The sequence below is a fragment of the Canis aureus genome, chromosome 30 (genome assembly GCF_053574225.1).
Source record: "Canis aureus isolate CA01 chromosome 30, VMU_Caureus_v.1.0, whole genome shotgun sequence".
NCBI classification, from domain to species: domain Eukaryota; kingdom Metazoa; phylum Chordata; class Mammalia; order Carnivora; family Canidae; genus Canis; species Canis aureus.
The window spans coordinates 40,887,392-40,905,049 of record NC_135640.1 but is presented as its reverse complement, the minus strand read 5'-3'; the positions used below and the strand labels follow the sequence as shown (position 1 = coordinate 40,905,049).

General features: G+C 54.2%; 2 protein-coding genes across 3 annotated transcripts in view; one reads left to right on the top strand and one right to left on the bottom strand.

Annotated features, from left to right (window-relative positions):
• The window catches only part of RSPH1 (radial spoke head component 1), a 39,265-nt gene extending 31,628 nt beyond the window's left edge, over positions 1-7,637 (top strand). Inside the window, exon 9 of the mRNA XM_077879310.1 lies at positions 7,618-7,637. Coding sequence (XP_077735436.1) covers positions 7,618-7,622 — 5 coding nt within the window. The 3' untranslated portion in view covers positions 7,623-7,637. The remainder of the gene's footprint in view (positions 1-7,617) is intronic.
• The window catches only part of UBASH3A (ubiquitin associated and SH3 domain containing A), a 42,352-nt gene continuing 25,748 nt past the window's right edge, over positions 1,055-17,658 (bottom strand). The window contains exons 8-14 of one of the 2 annotated variants that reach the window (XM_077879304.1): positions 16,670-16,769; positions 12,006-12,128; positions 10,128-10,220; positions 7,481-7,625; positions 6,661-6,767; positions 4,261-4,370; positions 1,055-1,595 (exon numbers count right to left, since the gene is read on the bottom strand). In XM_077879304.1, coding sequence (XP_077735430.1) covers positions 1,458-1,595; positions 4,261-4,370; positions 6,661-6,767; positions 7,481-7,625; positions 10,128-10,220; positions 12,006-12,128; positions 16,670-16,769 — 816 coding nt within the window. In that variant the 3' untranslated portion in view covers positions 1,055-1,457. The remainder of the gene's footprint in view (positions 1,596-4,260; positions 4,371-6,660; positions 6,768-7,480; positions 7,626-10,127; positions 10,221-12,005; positions 12,129-16,669; positions 16,770-17,658) is intronic. The other variant, XM_077879305.1, reaches the window with a different exon arrangement.

Genomic DNA, 17,658 nt, shown 5'->3' with positions numbered 1-17,658 from the left:
CCCGTCTGGATTCCGGGGTCCACCCTCTCTGCTCCTCATGAGCTCCCTGGACCCCGTGCCCCCAGCCTCGCCTGGGAGACAGCAGGGGGCAAGGCCCGCACTTCCTGCCAGCCTCCATCCTTGCTCTGTGAGCGGCCAGGCACAGGTCAACCACGGTCCCAAACCATGACAATGCAGCCATAGGCCTAGAGCACAGCGGGAGGGGAGGAAGGCCAGTCGGGGGTTCACTGGGCCGTGGTGGGATTTTGTCTGGGACGCATTGGTGGTCGGGACAGGTGTGACCAGCAGGGGGCAGGCGGGGGAGGACGCCACGGGAGAGACTCCCCCATCACCCACCTGGGCCAACTGTCCGAGAGTCAGAGGCACCACTGGATTGACGGTATCCAGGCAGGTGTCCCCGTGCTGGTGGGTCTCTCCTGTGAATCAGGGCAGGACATGCTCCCCCCATTTGCAAAGCCACCTCCCTCTCCACTGGACCAAAACGGGGAAAGGGAGAAGCTGGGGCAGGCCTGCACTGAGGGCGCGGGGGTGTCTCACATCCTTATACTGGGGCCCCGGTACAAGCAGCCCAACGTGTGGGGCAAGGGGGATGGAGTTGGCCCCAAAGCCATATCCATCCTTATCCCAGACCTGTGATCGTGTCCCTTACAGGGCAAAGGGGGGGACCGTGCCAATGGGATTCAGCTGTGGATCTAGAGATGGAAGACTGGCCTCCTGTAATCCCAAGAGACCTTACAAAAGGGGGACGGGGTCGGAGGCAGAAGGTCACGTGGTGGTGGAAGCGAAGGGGGTTGGTGCTTGCAGATGCTGCTGCTTCGGAAGGAGGCAGGAGGGCAAGGGGCAAGGGGCCAGACGCCCCCACCTGCCAGGGCCTCTGGGAGGAAGGCAGCCCCCGACCTGTCTTTTCCTGACCCCTCCCCCCCCCCAGAGCTGTAACAGAACTCAGCTGTGCACGTGTTTTTAAAACTGTGTGTCGTCCCTAATGGCTGCTCCGTGGTGATTTGTCCCCGCCGCAATGAGACACTAGTACCAAGGAGCGGACACCGAGCAGCGGTTCCCCGATTTCCAGCAGGGAGGTGGTTTCCTGTTGCATTTTATTGACTTCCATACCCCCTTGGGCCCGTGTGGAGGGAGCCAGAAGGTGATGAGAATAGAACAAGGACATCGACGGGGCACATCCATCCGGTCCCCCGTGGAGGGTCACGGTGGCTCCTTCTCTCCGGGCCACGTGGCAGGTCCCCAGGATACGAGGGCTGCGCTCACAGGGTGACAGTCCACCAGTGGCAGGTGCAACGGTGACCGCCGAAGGCAAACATCCGGGGATCTAAAAGTGCATTTCGTGCATCAACAAATCACATCGAGGGAGCGTCGGACACCGTCGGATGCCGGCACCGCCCGGGCTCCGCCAAGAGCTTGGTGCGCTCACGGCGGCACCGAGCGGAGCGTGGACGCGGCGCCTAGCGGCCCACCAGCCAGTTCCGCCAGTTAAACGCCGAGTTCGAGCCGTGGGTCAGCGTCTTCACGGGAGGGTTCACCAATTCCCATTTGCCTTCCTCTTTATTTTCTTCACAGAAGCACATGCCCAGAGAAGGAATCTAGGACGGAGTTTTTAATCACTTGTTAATATTTCATGGCAGGTCAATCGATTTTACGGTCACTCTAAAGCCACGCGGCAGGTCCTGCTGGGCCAGGAGGCGGGCGTGATGGGTCCACGCTGGCAGTGCTGCCTTAGCCACATGCCCGCGGCTCCCGCAGCCGTCCTGGGGCGGCCCCCTCCCACGGACGGGGAAACGCCTGCCGACGTTATTGTTGGTCGCACTGGGGTGCTGCTGGCAGGGGCAGAGGCCAGGGATCCCGCTAACAGCCTGCAGCGCTCAGGAAGGCCGTGCCCCCCGACACGGAAGCACCTGCCGGAAGCTCAGCAGGGCCCAGGCTGAGAAGCCCAGGCCTGAGGACTGACTTGCTTTCTCAAATTTAGCATCACAGAAAGGTACCGGCATTACGTTCAGAGCCCGGAAAAAAACCAGTAAATGAAACTTCAGACCTCAAGCTCTTCATCTGCAAAATGAAAGTGTTCGTGTAGATTTTTTTTCCTAAGGCTTTTTGTTTGCAGTTTGCATGTTTTGTTTTCTTTTTTTGTCTTCTCTCTTTTGATGCCTGGAAATTCCTTGGTGAGAGAAAGTTTGCAGAAATTCCAGCAAGCAGGGCCGTCCGTGGAGGCTGGTAGTGACTCAGGACGCTCTCTCCTGCTTAGAGAGACTGTGTGTGTGTGCACATGTGTATACATGTATGTGTGTATGCACGCACATGCATGTACGATTATGTGTGCATATGTGTATGTACATACACGTGCTCAGGTGTGCATGCATGCACTGTGCACATGTGTGAATGTCTGTGTGCACGTGTGTCTATGTGTGTGCATGTGTGTAATGTGTATGCATGCACGTACATGTATGTATGGATGGCTGTGTGCACTTATATATGTGCACATGTGTGTATGTGTGCACGTGGGTATGTATGTGTGCAAGCATGTATGTGCATGCATGTATATGTGCACACGTGTGAATGTGTCTATGTGTGCACGTGTGTGTGCGTGTGTACATGTGGGGGCAGCACCGTGTGGTAGGCAAGGGACAGTTGTGAACAGTCTGTTTCCACCTGCCCTTGGTTTGAAGGTCGGTGGTTCCCAGGGCCCCTTGGTAGATTTCTGATACGTGCAGTAAGTCCAGCTTATTTGGAGGTGGGGGTGTGTGGACACCAAACCATCAGGACAAGAAAGTCGTGGGAATTTGGAAATTCAAGGCTGGCATCTTGAGAAGCGGAGGCCAAGGACTGGGGGAGAGGGTGGAAATCTGGCCACAAAGACTAATGGGGTTTTGCAATAGCACCAGATTTGCCATTCTGTCAGCAACTGGCACATGCAGGGTGGCCGTCATGCAGGTGACCTGAAGCCCCAGGGGACCCTGGGGAAGGGTGCAGGATCAGGAGCGTGCAGCGTGGGAACACACGGAGGGAGACAGTGAGCTCCGCAGGGGCGAGAGCAACACTTGGGGAGCAGATGGTGCAGGGGCCACCAGGAGAACCCCCAGAAAAATCCATCGTCACCCAGCATGGCCTGGAGGCTTGAGCCCTATATTCAGTTGGTGGCCCAGGACCCCGAAGGGCTTGGGAATATCTGGGTCACATTTGGGAAGCCCCACCTTGGAGATACTTTGGAGGGGACTCATGCTTCCACTCAGGGCCAGAGGAAGCTGAACGAGAAGAGGGAAGGTGCATGCAGGTAGGGTGCTCTGACTCACCCCCCACGTGAGGGGGGGCACCGGGCTTTCACCGGCAGGCAGGGCCGGGCTCTGAGAGCCAAGGACTTTGCACAGGCACAGAGCCCGTGTTGGCTGGCGGGGCCTGGGGTCTGTCCCTCTGCAAACAAGCGGTGGCCACTCATGATCCTGTGACGATGTTGCCCAAGGAACCAGCTCAGGGACCCATGTCCCATCACAGCTGTTGTCTGTACCGCTGCACTCCCAGCCTCAAGATCATCAGTCAATTGATTTAAAAAGGGCAAGGACAGTAGGCTCCGTCTGGCCCTGAGTAGATGCTCAGGGCAGGAGCAGGGGGTGGGGCTGAGCCGCTCGTGTGTCTGCCTTAATTCATCTCTGGGCGATGGTCATCCGGCTGGTGGAAAGTTCCCACTGTCCTCTACATGCGGGTCACCCGTAAGTATCTGCGTAGCCCTGCCCGGCCCGGGGAACGCGGGCTCCTGCAAGGCCTGTGTGTTCCATGGTGGCCTGACTCCGAAGGCAAGAGGGTGTGGCTTCCTCTCTGTCCTCCAGCCCCCGGCCCTCGAGTCCCCAGAACAAGCCAGGCCAGCAGCTGTCCTTTCTCTTGGCGTCCACATGGCTTACTCCTCACTGGACCATTTGTTCAACTACTTCCAGGGATCACCGGGTCTTATTATATATATATATATATATATATATATATATATATATATATATATTTAAATTTTTTATATTATGTGGGCAGCAAATGGCCAAAGTTGCCATAATGATGTTAAAGATGATAAACAGCTCCCGTCAGCCCCCTGCTCAGGGCTGCAGAAGAGCAGGTGCGCACGTTCTCAGGAGATGGGGCGGGTGGGGTGGTCCCTGCTGCCCTGGGTGGGCCCGACTCCTGTTTTCACTCTGAGTAGGAAGCACGATGACCCTGTGTGCTCGGGGTGCCGGACTTCCTGGCCCAAAGAGGAAGGGGGCAGGCACGTACCTTTCTCACTAGCTGGGCGAAGTCTCCACTGTCCCGGGGCGGCAGCCCAAGGAGCGGGCGCGTGCAGGAGTCCAGCGCCGAGCCGTGGCTCACAATCAGGATGACGCCCACTGGAGAGAGAGAACACCTTGGGGTCACACGAGGCACGTGGAGTGCCTTTTTCTTTTTGTTTTCTTTTTTTTATAAAAAAAACGAGGGTCCCCAGAGTTGTCAGGGGAAACACCTTGTGGCACACAAAGCCTTGAGAGGCCCCGGGTAGGAGGCAGTGTGGCAGGCAGGTAACCACGTGTGCATAGTCTGGGGCACATCACATCCTCGGGCACGGTCTGGGGGTGTCGGCGCCTGCCGTGAGCTTCAGGGGTGGGACTGCACCGGGATCTAGGCTGCTGCCTCTTGCAGGACGCAGCGGTGGCTGCTGGCCGGGCCGGGTCCCTTAGCTAGACAGTGGGCAGCCAGGTGGCCACCATGAGCCTGCTGACGCCTCACGCTTGAGTCCACGGGTGGAGCGAGTCTCCGGCCGGGGGGACCCACTGGATCCACCTGGGGGACGGGGTCGGGGGCGGGCCTCCGCGGCAGGCGAGGGCGGACGCAGAACAATCCGTTCACGCTGCCTGCCTCCTAACTCGACTCCAAGTTCTCCAACGTGGCCGAAGCCCTGATGTGTTTTCCTGTTCATTCCTGTAGCCTCGGCCTCCGAAGTCACAGTGCGGTGGCCAAGATGCCGTCTGGGGCGGGGACGCACAGCTTGGACCAGCTTGGACTCTCGGTGACTTGGGCAGGCGGGCTTCAGCCTTCCGGGCTTCCGAGTCACGAGGGTCACTGTCTGCTCAGGGCGGTGCGCAGTTAGCAGGTGACGTCTGGGAAGGGCCCCCCGCGCGGGGACCCGTAGGTGTTGGCTTTCACCCTCCAGCCCACCTGAGTTTTCCATTCCCCCTCCGCCGCCTGCCACACCGGTCCCCCTCCCGCCTGCTCACGCGCTCCCCTCTGGGGCGCTGTTTGCTTCCAAATCCTGCTCGTCCTCCCCGTCGGGCACGGGGGCCAGAGGGGCCGTGTTCCCCGCGCAGGTGAGCAGCACCCACACGGGGCCCCGCGGGCGCCGGAGCTGCTAGAGCAGATCCCCGCGTGTGTTCCAGAAGGCTCGCCCCTCTAGGGGGTCCTCAGGGGGGCAGAGCATCCTGGGGACACCAAATCTCAGCTCAGGACAGGCTTGGAGTCATCAGCTGGAGGGTGTCGGGCCAAGGCGGGGCCCCGGCCAGGCGGGGACGGCTCCGGCATCATCTTTGTCCTGTGGTGCCTCGACGTGGTCACGGGGACGAACGGGACTTCGGTAACCAACCAAATGCCACTGAGATGTGGTTTCCGATAGTAGCCTTCCCAGGGTGCCAGCCAGGCAAAATTGGGGGCGCCGGCTACGGCGAGGTTCGGGTGCCTCCCCGCAGGGAGTCTGGGAGCGCGTCCCCCAGGGGCGCCAGCGGCTCTCCGGGGAGGCCAGGTGCTCTGCTGTCCCTGAGAGCCCAGACGGTCGCCCCCTGCCAACGACACCTCCGCCTGCATCTTGGGGTGAGGGGTGGGCAGGACCCAGGGCAGGGGAGGCGGGCCCGGCGGCCTCTCACCGCCTACCAGACGCTTCTTCACGTTCTTCAAAATTCCTAATATTCCAGATGTTGTGCTCCTTTTCCTAACAATAAATATTCGGACTCCCCGAGGGGAGTGCGTGCGCCCCCTCCACGTAGGTTTTCCCCACAGTGTTGCATCTGCTGTCCGACTCATCGCTGACCAACCAGACACGCTTGCCAACTTACATTTTTTTAAGGGTTAGTTTTCAACTTTTTTTTTTTTTTTACTATGGACACTTCCGAAGATCCCCAGAGAGGCCCGAAGGTGGGCCCGAGGCATCCTGGAGCCGCACGCTGTGACATTCGCGCGTCGCCCACCATCCAAGTGCGCCCCTGCCCTGGCCCTTCCACATGAGGACTCCCCCCCCCCCAACACCTAACAGGATCCACTCGGTTTCTTGGGTATTCCCACACTCAGATTCCACATTGAAATTTTTCTGATGGTCCCAACCATCTGCGCGTACCGACGCCCTGTGCCAAGCGGCATTCAAACGCGACCTGACACCTGGCTCTTCCATCCTTAGGCTCTCATTCCCTAGGAAGCAGATGTGCGTGGTTTGTGCTGACCCGCTGTCCCGGGTCCCGTCGGCTCTCAGTCTTGGAATCGGGTCCCCGGGGCGGCACGGGACATGTGTCTACGCGCCCCGCTCCTGCAGAGGCCGCCACGCAACACGGTCGGGGCGGGGGGTGAGGAGGAGGTGGGGGGCATTCCTAGGTGCGTAAAATGGGCCAGTGCCTGGGGGGGGGGGGTTGCTGGCCCTGCCGGGGACGGGGAGGCACTTACCGTCCTGTGGGCAGGTGCTGATGATGTGCTGTACGCTCACCGCGCACCTGTCCACATACTCGTCGTAGCTCTCAGCTGGCAGGAGGGAGGCGAGAGGAAACGCAGGCCTGAGGAGGAGAGAGAGGAGCCTGCCACGCCGTGGCCCGCGTGCCCGCGGCCCCTGGAGAAGGAGAAGCCCGGCCCGGGGGCCCCACCTCGAGGCAGGGTGTGCAGCCGGGCGGCGTGTCCCCAAACCGCAAAGTGCCGGCGTCTGATCTCCAGCAGCGCCCTCCCCGAGTGCCAGGAGGGTTTTGTGATGGCAAAGAGTCGGCCATGGGCAGAGGATGAGGGAACTTGGCTCCCTGACCGCACCCCAGCCAGGCTCCTGGAGCCCGCGTCTCCCGGGCCCGCGGCTGGGCTTCCGTGTCCAACCGTGTAGACTCAGTAGCAAGACTCCGGCGAACACCGTGAAACTGGAGCCCCCCTCCCCATGGTATGGGCTCCCCCCCCATACCTGAGCAAGCCCCCCGCCGTGCCCCGCCACCCCCAGGTGATGTCCCGGCACTCCCTGCACTCTGGCCTGCCTTCCGCAAGCTGCTGCTGGGGCAGTTTATGGAGCGATCCCCCCGCAATACCTTTGCACCCCCCACCCCGCTCTTCTGCTAACACCCCCACTCGTCCTCGTTATGCTGCAGCCGGTCCCATTCTGCTCCCCCGTGCAGCGCCCTCCCCTCCAATACAGGCTTCCTTACCATCTTTAACAAGTGGTGTGAATATGCCTTCTTGAACGAGACCCAGAGAAGCACCCCCGCCCCGGGCAGAAAGCGAGGGGACGGCTTACCTATAATCCGTGCTCACGTTGAAATCCGCCTCTTTCAGCTCATCCAGGGTCATGAGGGTCGGGGTGGTTTTGCCGGACTCCCACTTTGTCCACTCAAAGATTCCGGGTTCCACTCTTATCTTAATTTTTTTCTCCAGTTTGAGCTCTGTGGCCAACAGAATACGAGTGTTTGTCACCTTCCAAGTTCAGTTTGCTTTTCACGTGAGTCTCTTCTTATACCCATTTAAAAAAAAAGTGGGTTTTTTTGGGGGGTGAGGGGGCACCTGGGTGGGTCAGTCAGTTAAGCATCTGACTCTTTTTTTAAAAAAAAATTTATTTATTTATTCATGACAGACACAGAGAGAGGCAGAGACACAGGCAGAGGGAGAAGCAGGCTCCATGCAGGGGGCCCGACGTGGGACTCGATCCCGGGTCTCCAGGATCACGCCCTGAACCAAAAGGAGATGCTCAACCATGGAGCCACCCAGGGATCCCAAGCATCTTACTCTTGATTTTGGCTCAGGTCATGGTCTCAGGGTCATGAGACTGAGCCCCACATTGTGCTCCACACTCGGGGGTGGGGGTCCGCTTGAGATTCTCTCTCTCTGCCCCTCCCTCTCCCCAAATAAATAAATAAATCTTTTTTAAAAAGTGGCATTTTTTTTTCTTTCTTGGCAAGTATTGTTCTGTGATTACTCACAGCCATGCTATTTATTTATTTATTTATTTGACTTTTAGATTTTATTTATTTATTTAGCCATGCTATTTCTGAGTCAAAACCCACCGGGCTGTTGGAAGGTATCCGAGGAGCGGTGATGCCTGTCCATCAGGAAGGGACCAGGACTGCGAGCCACCACCAGCGCTGGGCTCACCCTGGCGCTCACCTTGATGGTCCAATACAACTCTATAGCCAGACCAGCACCGGGTCCGGTCCTCGGCCAAAAGCGAGAGCACACCACATTGGCCAACCCAATAATCCATGGAAAAGATTGGGGAGCACATTAGTCACATTGAGGCACCACTTTGACAAACAGCCCAGACTGTGCAGAAGGCGAAGTTCCCTCGGGACACCTGACTTCTCCCAGCTACCCCTCCCGAGCATTTCATACCTCGACTAGGAGAAGACCTGTGATGTAAGGCCAGCTCTGTGAGCAGGGCCTATGAGGAAGACCTGAATGTTTTCATTTCAAGTGGAGTAAATGTCATTAAGCTCAACTGTTGGGAATAAAATCTGTTCCCAAATTGCATCCCAGGTCCGTGGAGCAGGTTCCTTTGCCAGACAGAGCAGGCTTAGGTAGGGAGCTCCATGGTCTAACCGGACTCCTGAGCTCTCTCTAGCCTGTGGAGCACCCGTGTCCACCGTGAATAGGTCACGTGAAGGAACAGTGGGAGAAGTTCCCAGATGGATGTGGCCACCCCTTCTGCGGAGCCACCTTGCAGCCAGAGTGGGTCATGCTTTGGGAAACGGTCCATCCGGACGGCCACTGACACAGCGTTGAAATTAAGGGTAGCAGGTTAGCATCTCACACGTCCTGATGCTTCCAGGACCGGGGAAGAAGGCTGAGCGCCCTCCTCTTTCTGAAGGGACGCGGGCTTTACAAGCTGGTGACTCCCTTGGGCATCATGACAACAACAAGGACTCAGAGTCCATCGGGGATCCTATTAGAGGCGTTGACGTCATCCCCATCAGGGAATATTTCTGGGAGCTTCTCATCGCACTTCTCAAGCCCGCCCGTCGTGAGATCCAGCTGTCCACCTGCCCCCCACATCTGTGCCCGCAGGAAAGCCCCAGGCCCAGCTGGTGGGCGGGTCTCCATGTAAAGTCGTGCTCGCTGACCTCGGTGGGCCCTTCGTCAGGCCGCCCGGTGGCCATCCTCCATCTCCCCACCGTGACCTGATAGGTATGTCATAGCACCTCGGCGCCCCAAACCTCCAGAAGGCCTTCCCATCCTCACTTCCGGCTGCTGGCCCGACTCCCTCTGCCTCTGAGGAAGTGGAGGGAAGCCCCCTCCCCACGTTTGCACACCTGCTGCGTCTGTGTCCACCTGCTTTGCCTTCCGTCCCACCGTTGTGGAGCAGTGGCCTGTGCTACTGCCCTGTGAACTACACCACGCCCCCCCCTTCCCCACACAAGAGGGCAGGGCAGGGGTCCAGCGGGAGGTGCAGAACCAAGGCCCCCAGAACAGGCTGCCCTTCTCTGGCAAGAAATGTCTTTTTTCCTGAAGGCCGAAGCTGCAGGAGGCCTGCCGGTGGCTTCCCAATGGACACCAGCCTTTGATGGTGCTGGGCAGCTCCCAGTAGCCAATCCCCTTGCCCTGGCAAGAGCCACGGGCTTTGGGCTCAGAAGGCACCACAGCCATTCCCAGAACTCTGGGTTCTGACTGCCCCTCCTCAGATTTTTTTTTTTAACACATATGGCAGATGCAGGCCCAAGGTGGACAGCGTGATGACAGGCTCCTGGCACTCAGTTACAATCCTGGCATTCCAGAAAGGTTGACAGGCTCAGTGCCTGCCAACAGCTCCTGGAGGGCTGCTCCGTGACCCTCTTGTGCCCTACATGGCCACACGTCGCCACTCGTCCAAATCTTACCCCATTCACTCCCCTCTGCCCGTGGAGAATAACCACAAGGTCAAGGCTACGTGAGAGCTCCCTGCAGTTCTCACCGACCTTCCAGGATGTGCTTGGCTGTCTGCACACAGCGGAGGGCTGGGGAGGTGAAGACGGAGGTGACTCTGATGCCACTGTCCAGTAGTGCTTCCCCTGGAAAACAGCAGGTGGGGAAACACCTCTTCATAACTGTAGCCTCCCATGGGTGGCTCATACCTGCGGTAGGCAGGACCTTAAGTGGCCCCAGGAGTCCCACCCCCTGGTGTGCACAACCCTGTCAGCCCCTTGAGTGTGGCTGGAAGCTGTGAATGAGATGAAGTGGCACTGCTGGGTCTGCATTGTGTCATTTGGCAGGAGGGGGTTGTCACCATTCAGGTGAGCTCATTAAAAGCAGAGATTTTCCTCAGGCTGTCACAGAAGAGAAGCCAGAGAGATTCAGAAGTACAGGGATTTGAGGGGTGCCTGGGTGGCTCAGTCAGTTAGGAATCTGACTCTTGATTTCGGCTCAAGTCATGATGTCAGGGTCATGAGATCGAGCCCTGTGTCAGGGGCTCCATACTCAGCAGGGAGTCTGCTTAAGATTCTATCTCTCCCTCTCCTTCTCCAAAGGAAAAAAAATACGGGTATCCGACATGTAAGAGATTCCCTATTGCTGGCCTCAGAGATGGAGGGGGCCAGGCAGCAGGGAACGTGGAGGGTACCGGGTGCCGGGTGCTGAGTGCTGCCCTTTGCCGACAGCCGGCAGGGGAATGAGACCTTCAGTCCTACAGCCCCACAGAACAGGATCCCCCCTGACAACCTTTTGGGAGAAACTGGAAGTGCTTTCAGGAGCCTCCAGATGGGAGCTCAGCCCAGCTGACAGCTGGCTCTCAGGCTGGGAGATCCCGAGTGGACAACCCAGCCACGCCGTGCCCAGGCTCCCACCCTATGGAGCTGTGAGCCGACAGGTAGGTGCTGTTTTAAGGTTTGGTAATCGGTGCTGCAGCAACGGGGAACTCAGACTACTTGAGGCTCATGGAAGGACAAGCTTGGAGGCCACATTCCATGTCACAAAATTAGAGGGCCCTATTCTTAGGAAAGAAGGGGATCTTCTCAGTAGGATATATGCACGGAGCCAAGGGCAGTGTGGCTGTAGAGGAAGCTGTCACGGGCTGGCCTGTGTTGCCACAAATTCACATGCTGGGGTCCTCCCCGTGTGACCTTCTTCGGTGTCTTCCTAATGGTGGTCAAGTTGCAGTGAGGTCCCTAGGGGGACTCTAATCCACACACCAAGGTGAAGGGCCTGGAGTGGACGCCCTCACGGCCTCAGGAGCAACTTGGACTTCCAGAACCTCGAGAGAATAAATCTCTGTTGGTGAAGCCACTCCCCTTTGGCACTCTGTTATGGAACCGAGGAGAGGCCGACCACCGTCCGCAGGGACGCGGGGGCGCAGGTCCTGGGCTCCATCAGCAGGCCCACGCAGGCCCACACACCTTCCTCTCTTCCTCATTCATTAAAGGAAGCCTGGATGAATTCATTGGCTTCTTTGGCCCAAAAAGCCGCTCATGTGGAACCAGAAGCCCAGACATAAAGCACAAGCCCAAACTGACAGATTTTGAAATAAAATCAAAGAGAGGATGTGCTTTTTAAATTTTTAAATTGACATCCATAGTGTACGCAGTGGTCGTTGGTTTTTCTCCCCACTCTCGTTCCTTCCGTGCCTGTCCTTTGTTCCTCCTGACTTCCCTTGGGTCCAATCCCTGCACTTCCACTCGCTGGCTACGTGACCTGGGGCAACTGACTTAACCTCTCTGTGCCTCAGCGTCCTCATCAGCAGAGTGGGGATGAAGCTAACACTGGCCTCTGTGGGCCTGTCGCCAGGGCCCGGTAGGCATTGGTGATGATCGTCGCTGTGATCACTGTTACCACCTCCCCGCTAGCATGACCCCCACACATACCCGCCATCCTGGACTGGAAAATCCCACACGATGATAACGGAGGGTCATTTTCAAAATCTTTGATACCGTTGCTCCTTCTGGGCAGACTGTAGGGGAAGTTCAGGTCTGGTCGGTAGTATTTCCCTGCAGCATAAATAAACACCGGGCGTTCAGATCCGTGCATCAACCTAGGGCACATTTAAACCCCCATAAGATCCAGACCTATATCGTAAGCAGGACTATCGCTTTCACTTAAATTGTTGTCAACTGTGTGTGTGTGTGTGTGTGTTTAAAGGTTTTATTTATTTATTTATTCATGAGACACACGGAGAGAGAGTCAGAGACACAGGCAGAGGGAGAAGCAGGCTCCACGCAGGGAGCCCGACGTGGGACTCGATCCCAGGACCCTGGGATCACACCCTGGGCCCAAGGCAGATGCTCAACTGCTGAGCCACTCAGGCGTCCCTCAACTGTGTTTTTTCTCGCATGTGCTCTGTGAGGTGGATTCAACTGGTGAGATATTGGTGCTTTCCTGAGCACACGTTTCTTCAAATACAGAAAACACAGGTTTTAGCCTCCGGAAACACGACGCCCTCTTTGTCCCCTGGTGACGCCTCCCAAAGACTCACTCAATACAATTTTTCCTGATTAAGAATGGAGTGTCTCCATTACTGATTTAGCTTAACTTGACAGGAATCCCAAGTTGCCATTAATTGCGGAGGCGAAATTCTAATGACCCCCAGAGCCGACAGTGTGTCATATTGTCTCCGGGGACCGAGTACACAGGGCCGGGATGCTCCTGCGTTGTGCGTTATTGAGCCGATTGCTGAGGCACACCTGGAAATCAGGAGCCTCTGCAGGGACTCCCCCCCCCCCCCCCCCCCATCTAGAGGCTGCAGAGGTTCACTCTGTGTTTGACCTTGAGCTCCACGACGTGACAGTCTGGTGCAAATCCTGGCACCATCAGTTACTAGTTGTGTGATTAGAGGCAACTGACTGAATCTCCCTTATCAGTGAAGAGGGGAAATGATAAGGCTGTTACAATGAATCACTGTGATAATGCCCGGACCCCAGGGCCTGGCTCAGGGGAAGTGGTCAACAAGTGGTAAGCCTGAGCTCACCGTAATTATCCATCACCCCTGCAGAGGACGCTATACTATGTCCAGCTCTCACGTCCTCCCAAGCAATCCCAAGCCTCCTGGCGGCCAGCAGATTCTAGCAACTGAGTCATCTTTTTCTGAGACCTGCTGTATATCCGGGGAAGGCCCTGTCGCATGCCCCGCCTGGAGCATGCCAGCCCAGCCCTTCACGAACACAGGGAGGCAGCCTGCTACTTTGAACGCCTTGGTTTTTCTAGTCCATGCACGATTTTCCTGAAAGCTCCCTCCCTGGAACTTCCATTGGCAGAGATGTTGTTCGAAGAAAGGCCTTCATTAAATGCCAAAATATACATCGTGTATGCTGGGAAAAGTGATTTTTTTTTTCCAAGAGAAGGTCAGTCAACTGTGTGATATTCTCAAAGGCATCTATGATCCACAAAAGGTGAACCAGTGCCATGTGGGTATCTTGTTCTCATTGACTCTATCCATGAGAGGCAGAGAAAGCCCAGAAGAAAACAAGGACCTGGAGCAACGTTAGATTCTGATGGTGTAGAGCTTACAGGTGTGGGGGGTGACCTGGCCATGCAAGGTGTGGGTACGTGGCCCAGAAGTGAGCAGAAATGAGGAGGCTCAGAGGAGAGGCTGGAAGCACCCCCAAACATCCCATTGTAATGGATTAAACATGTGATATGTAGGATTCGGACAAATTAGGCTGTCAGTATTCACTGCATCAAGGGCGGCTTTGACTGGTACAAAGAGCCACCAAGAGCCTCTTTCAAGCTGGGATTCTCTGTTACCTTAAAATATCTCCCCTGGAGGTGACTCAGTCTTTTGTCTGGAGGACCAATATTCTTCCTCTTTCCATGACGTCCCATAACTGCTTCGGGGGCTGGTTGTTTCATGTGGGTTCTCACCCCACCACCACACGCACGCTGACGTGAGGTGCCATTTCAGTCTGCGGTTTCAACCATTGTCCTACAAGAAAGTTTCTTCTAACTGCATGTGTGAATGCCAGTTCACCTCATATCCACCTCTTGTCCTATTGTTTCTATCCTGGGCCTTTGTGTCTCTGATTGATCTTGTTTTACAGAGACAACCAGAGCATCACTACATGGGTCCTTGCAGATACGTTTGGTCATGATGTAATCTTTTTTTAAAAAATATTTTTATTTACTTATTTATTTATTTATCTCCAACAACTATGGTTTATATTTTATTTTATTTTATTTATTTCTATTTTATTATTGAGGTATTGACATACAATGTTATATTATTTTCAGGTGAACAACATAATGATCTAACAATTAGCTACATTACTCAGTGCTCACTAAGATAAGTATAGTCACCATTAGTCATTCTACAACATTATTATAATATTGTTGGCTATATTTTCTATGCTGCAGCATTTATCTCCATGACTTTTTGTTTTATACCTGGAAGTTTAAGCCTCTTAATCCCCTTCCTATGGTATTTGTCTTTGTCTGACTGGCTTATTTCATTTAGCATTATACTTTCTAGCTCTATCCATGTTGCTGCGAATGGCAAGAATTCATTCCTTTTTATGGCTGAATTCATAGGTATACCTGCACCCCAATGTTTATAGCTGTATCTACAATAGCCAAATTATGCAAGGAGACAAGAGTTCATTGACTGGTGAATGGATAAGGAAGTGGGATATATATAAAACATGGGATATATATATTACTCCAGCCCTCAAAAAGAATGAAATCTTGCCATTTGCAGTGACACGGATGGAGCTAAAGAGTATTGTGTTGTTAGAGAAAGATATACCGTATGACTTCACTCTCACATTTAATTTAAGAAACAAAACAAAGGAGCAAAGGGAAGAAAACAGAGAGATGCAAACCAACCAACAGACTCTTTACTATAGAGAACAATCTGTTTGTTACACAGCCTGTTTCCACAGGGAAACACCACCAAAAGTAAACTATTAGGACTACATCATGGTGAAATTTTCTGCACAGCAAAGGAAACAACCAACAGAATTAAAAGCATCCTACTGAGTGAGAGAAGGGATTTGCAAATGATATATCCAATAGAATAGGTATCCAAATATCTAAGAACTTCTAGAACTCAACACAAAAAGACCCAAGTTAAAAAATGGGCAAAAGACATGAACAGACATTTATCCAAAGAAGACATCCAGATGGCCAACAGACACATGAAAAGATGCTCAACATCACTCATCAGCAGGGACATTCAAAGTAAAATCACAATGAGATACCACCTCACACCTGTCAGAATGGCTAACGTCAAAAACTCAACAAACAATCGTTGGCAAGGATGCATAGAAATAGGAACCCTCATGCACTCTTGTTGGGAACACAAACTGGTGGAAGTTTCACTGCTACTGTGAAAGACAGTGTGGATGTGCCTCATGAAATTAAAAATAGAACTACCTATGATCCAGTAATTGCTCTACTGAGTATTTATTTATCTCCAAAACACAAAAACACTAAGTTGAGGGGATACATGCACCCTAATGTTTATTGCAGCATTATTTACAACAACCAAATTATGGCAGCAGCCTAACTATCCATTGATAGGTGAATGGATAAAGATGAAGTGGTATCATACATATTTTTATTTATTTATTCATGAGAGACACAGCAAGAGAGAGAGGCAGAGACATAGGCTGAGGGAGAAGCAGGCTCCATGCAGGGAGCCCCACGTGGGACTCGATCCCGGGTCTCCAGGATCACGCTCTGGGCCAAAGGTAGACACTCAACCTCTGAGCCACCCAGGCGTCCCGGTCATGATGTAATCTGCTCAGAATTTTCCTGCTGTGGGCTGAGCACCTGGCAATGGTTTTCCCTAAGCATTTCCCTTTCTTCTCGGCCTACTGGGCTCTGGGAGGAATATTCCAAAAGAGCTGAGCTAGCCCAGCTACTGCGAATCTCACTATGCTCATTCAGTATCTTCATTTATACAGTTAGCTATGGCTTAGAAATAGTGGTGTGCTGGGCTTTCCATTAAGGGAAGTGCATTGGCACAGATGTGGCTCATTGGTAGAGACGGCTTGTGGGTTCGCTGTATTCACAAGCACGGTCCCTACTGAGTTCTCGGCATCCGGGGGGTGAAGTTGCATGTTCAGAATATGTCCGTGAGTTGAGTGGGACAGTTAAATATTGTAGACAAGTGACCGCAGCAGTGCAGCAATGAGCCTGGGAGATAGGGTCGTGCCAGCAGGTAAGTTCAGAGACAGCAGGGCACAGTGACATGCTCTCAATGCTGCTCTCACGAACCACTACCACTATGTGTGCATCCAGAATAAAGGTGACCGTCCGTGCGTCACACCAGCAGGCTGCTTCCTATCGGTAACCATTCTTCCATCTTCCACAAAGCATTTGCAGTAAGGTGCTTACAGACGGCGTACACACTCAGCGCACATGGACAACGCCCGTGGCGAAAGATGGAGCACGTACCCCTCCCACATACATTAGCTCTGCGGAGTCGCTCTCAAGAATGGTGCCATGGGAGATCCGGCTCAGGAGGCCGAGAAGGGGTGCCATTTGTTAGATCCATCTACTTCCTGGGTTTAGACTCTTCCAGGACGTTACCTACCGTCAGGAGTGGAGCACTGCTGTAGCCACGACTTCCCGAAGATTTGATCCACTCTCTCCCCGTGGCGCACCACCAGAACGCTCCTCCTCGCTATCGTGGCCTGAGGTGGTGGAAGGAAAGACATGTGCAATTTTACATCTGCATTTTTCGACTTAATTCAGTGGGCACCTCCCCCTCACCATCCGACAGGTGGCCTAGAAACGGGATCTCTTCCTTCCTTCCTCAGTGGCTACAGCCCATTTCACCAAAGGAATTGCAATGAAAGAAGATTAGGAATTGCAGGTGGAACTCTCTTTCATTTCTAGCAACTTTGTATTTCCTGGGCATCATGACACTACCAAGGAAATGACAGGCGATAGGAACATCCCATAGCATACAGAGTCCATCAACTTTTCTACCTTTCTGTTTCTTCCAAGTCCTTACCGCTGTCCTAGTCCCTCCATGCTGCTGTAACAGAACACTACAGACTGGGTCTCGTAAATGACAGACGTTATTTCTTACAGTTCTAAAGACTGGAAATCTGAGATTAGGGTGTTGACATGATTGGGCGAGGGGCCTCTTCTGGGCCAACTTCTTGCTGGGTCTTTACAGGGTAGAAGGGGCAAGGGACCTCTGTGGGGTCCCTGTATAAGGGCACTAATCCCATCATGGGGGCTCTACCCTCCTGGTCCCCACCTCCTAATGCTAGTACACTGCTGGTTAGGATCTCAAAATATGAATTTTGGGGGGACACAAAACATTCATCCCTCCATGGTGATGTCTTGGAACATTTTCTATTTCTATACACATTTATTGTTGTATAATAGATATTACATATTTTCTCTCTCTATAGATACTGCTGTTCGTATCCTGGGGCCCAGAATACTGGGAGCAAGCATATCAGAGGCTGGGACACAAGCTTCAGCTCACAGACTCCCCACTTAGAGAGCTTCAGGGCTCACCGGGACCAAAGGACAAACATGGAAAGATGAGTCATAGAGGAGGATGAG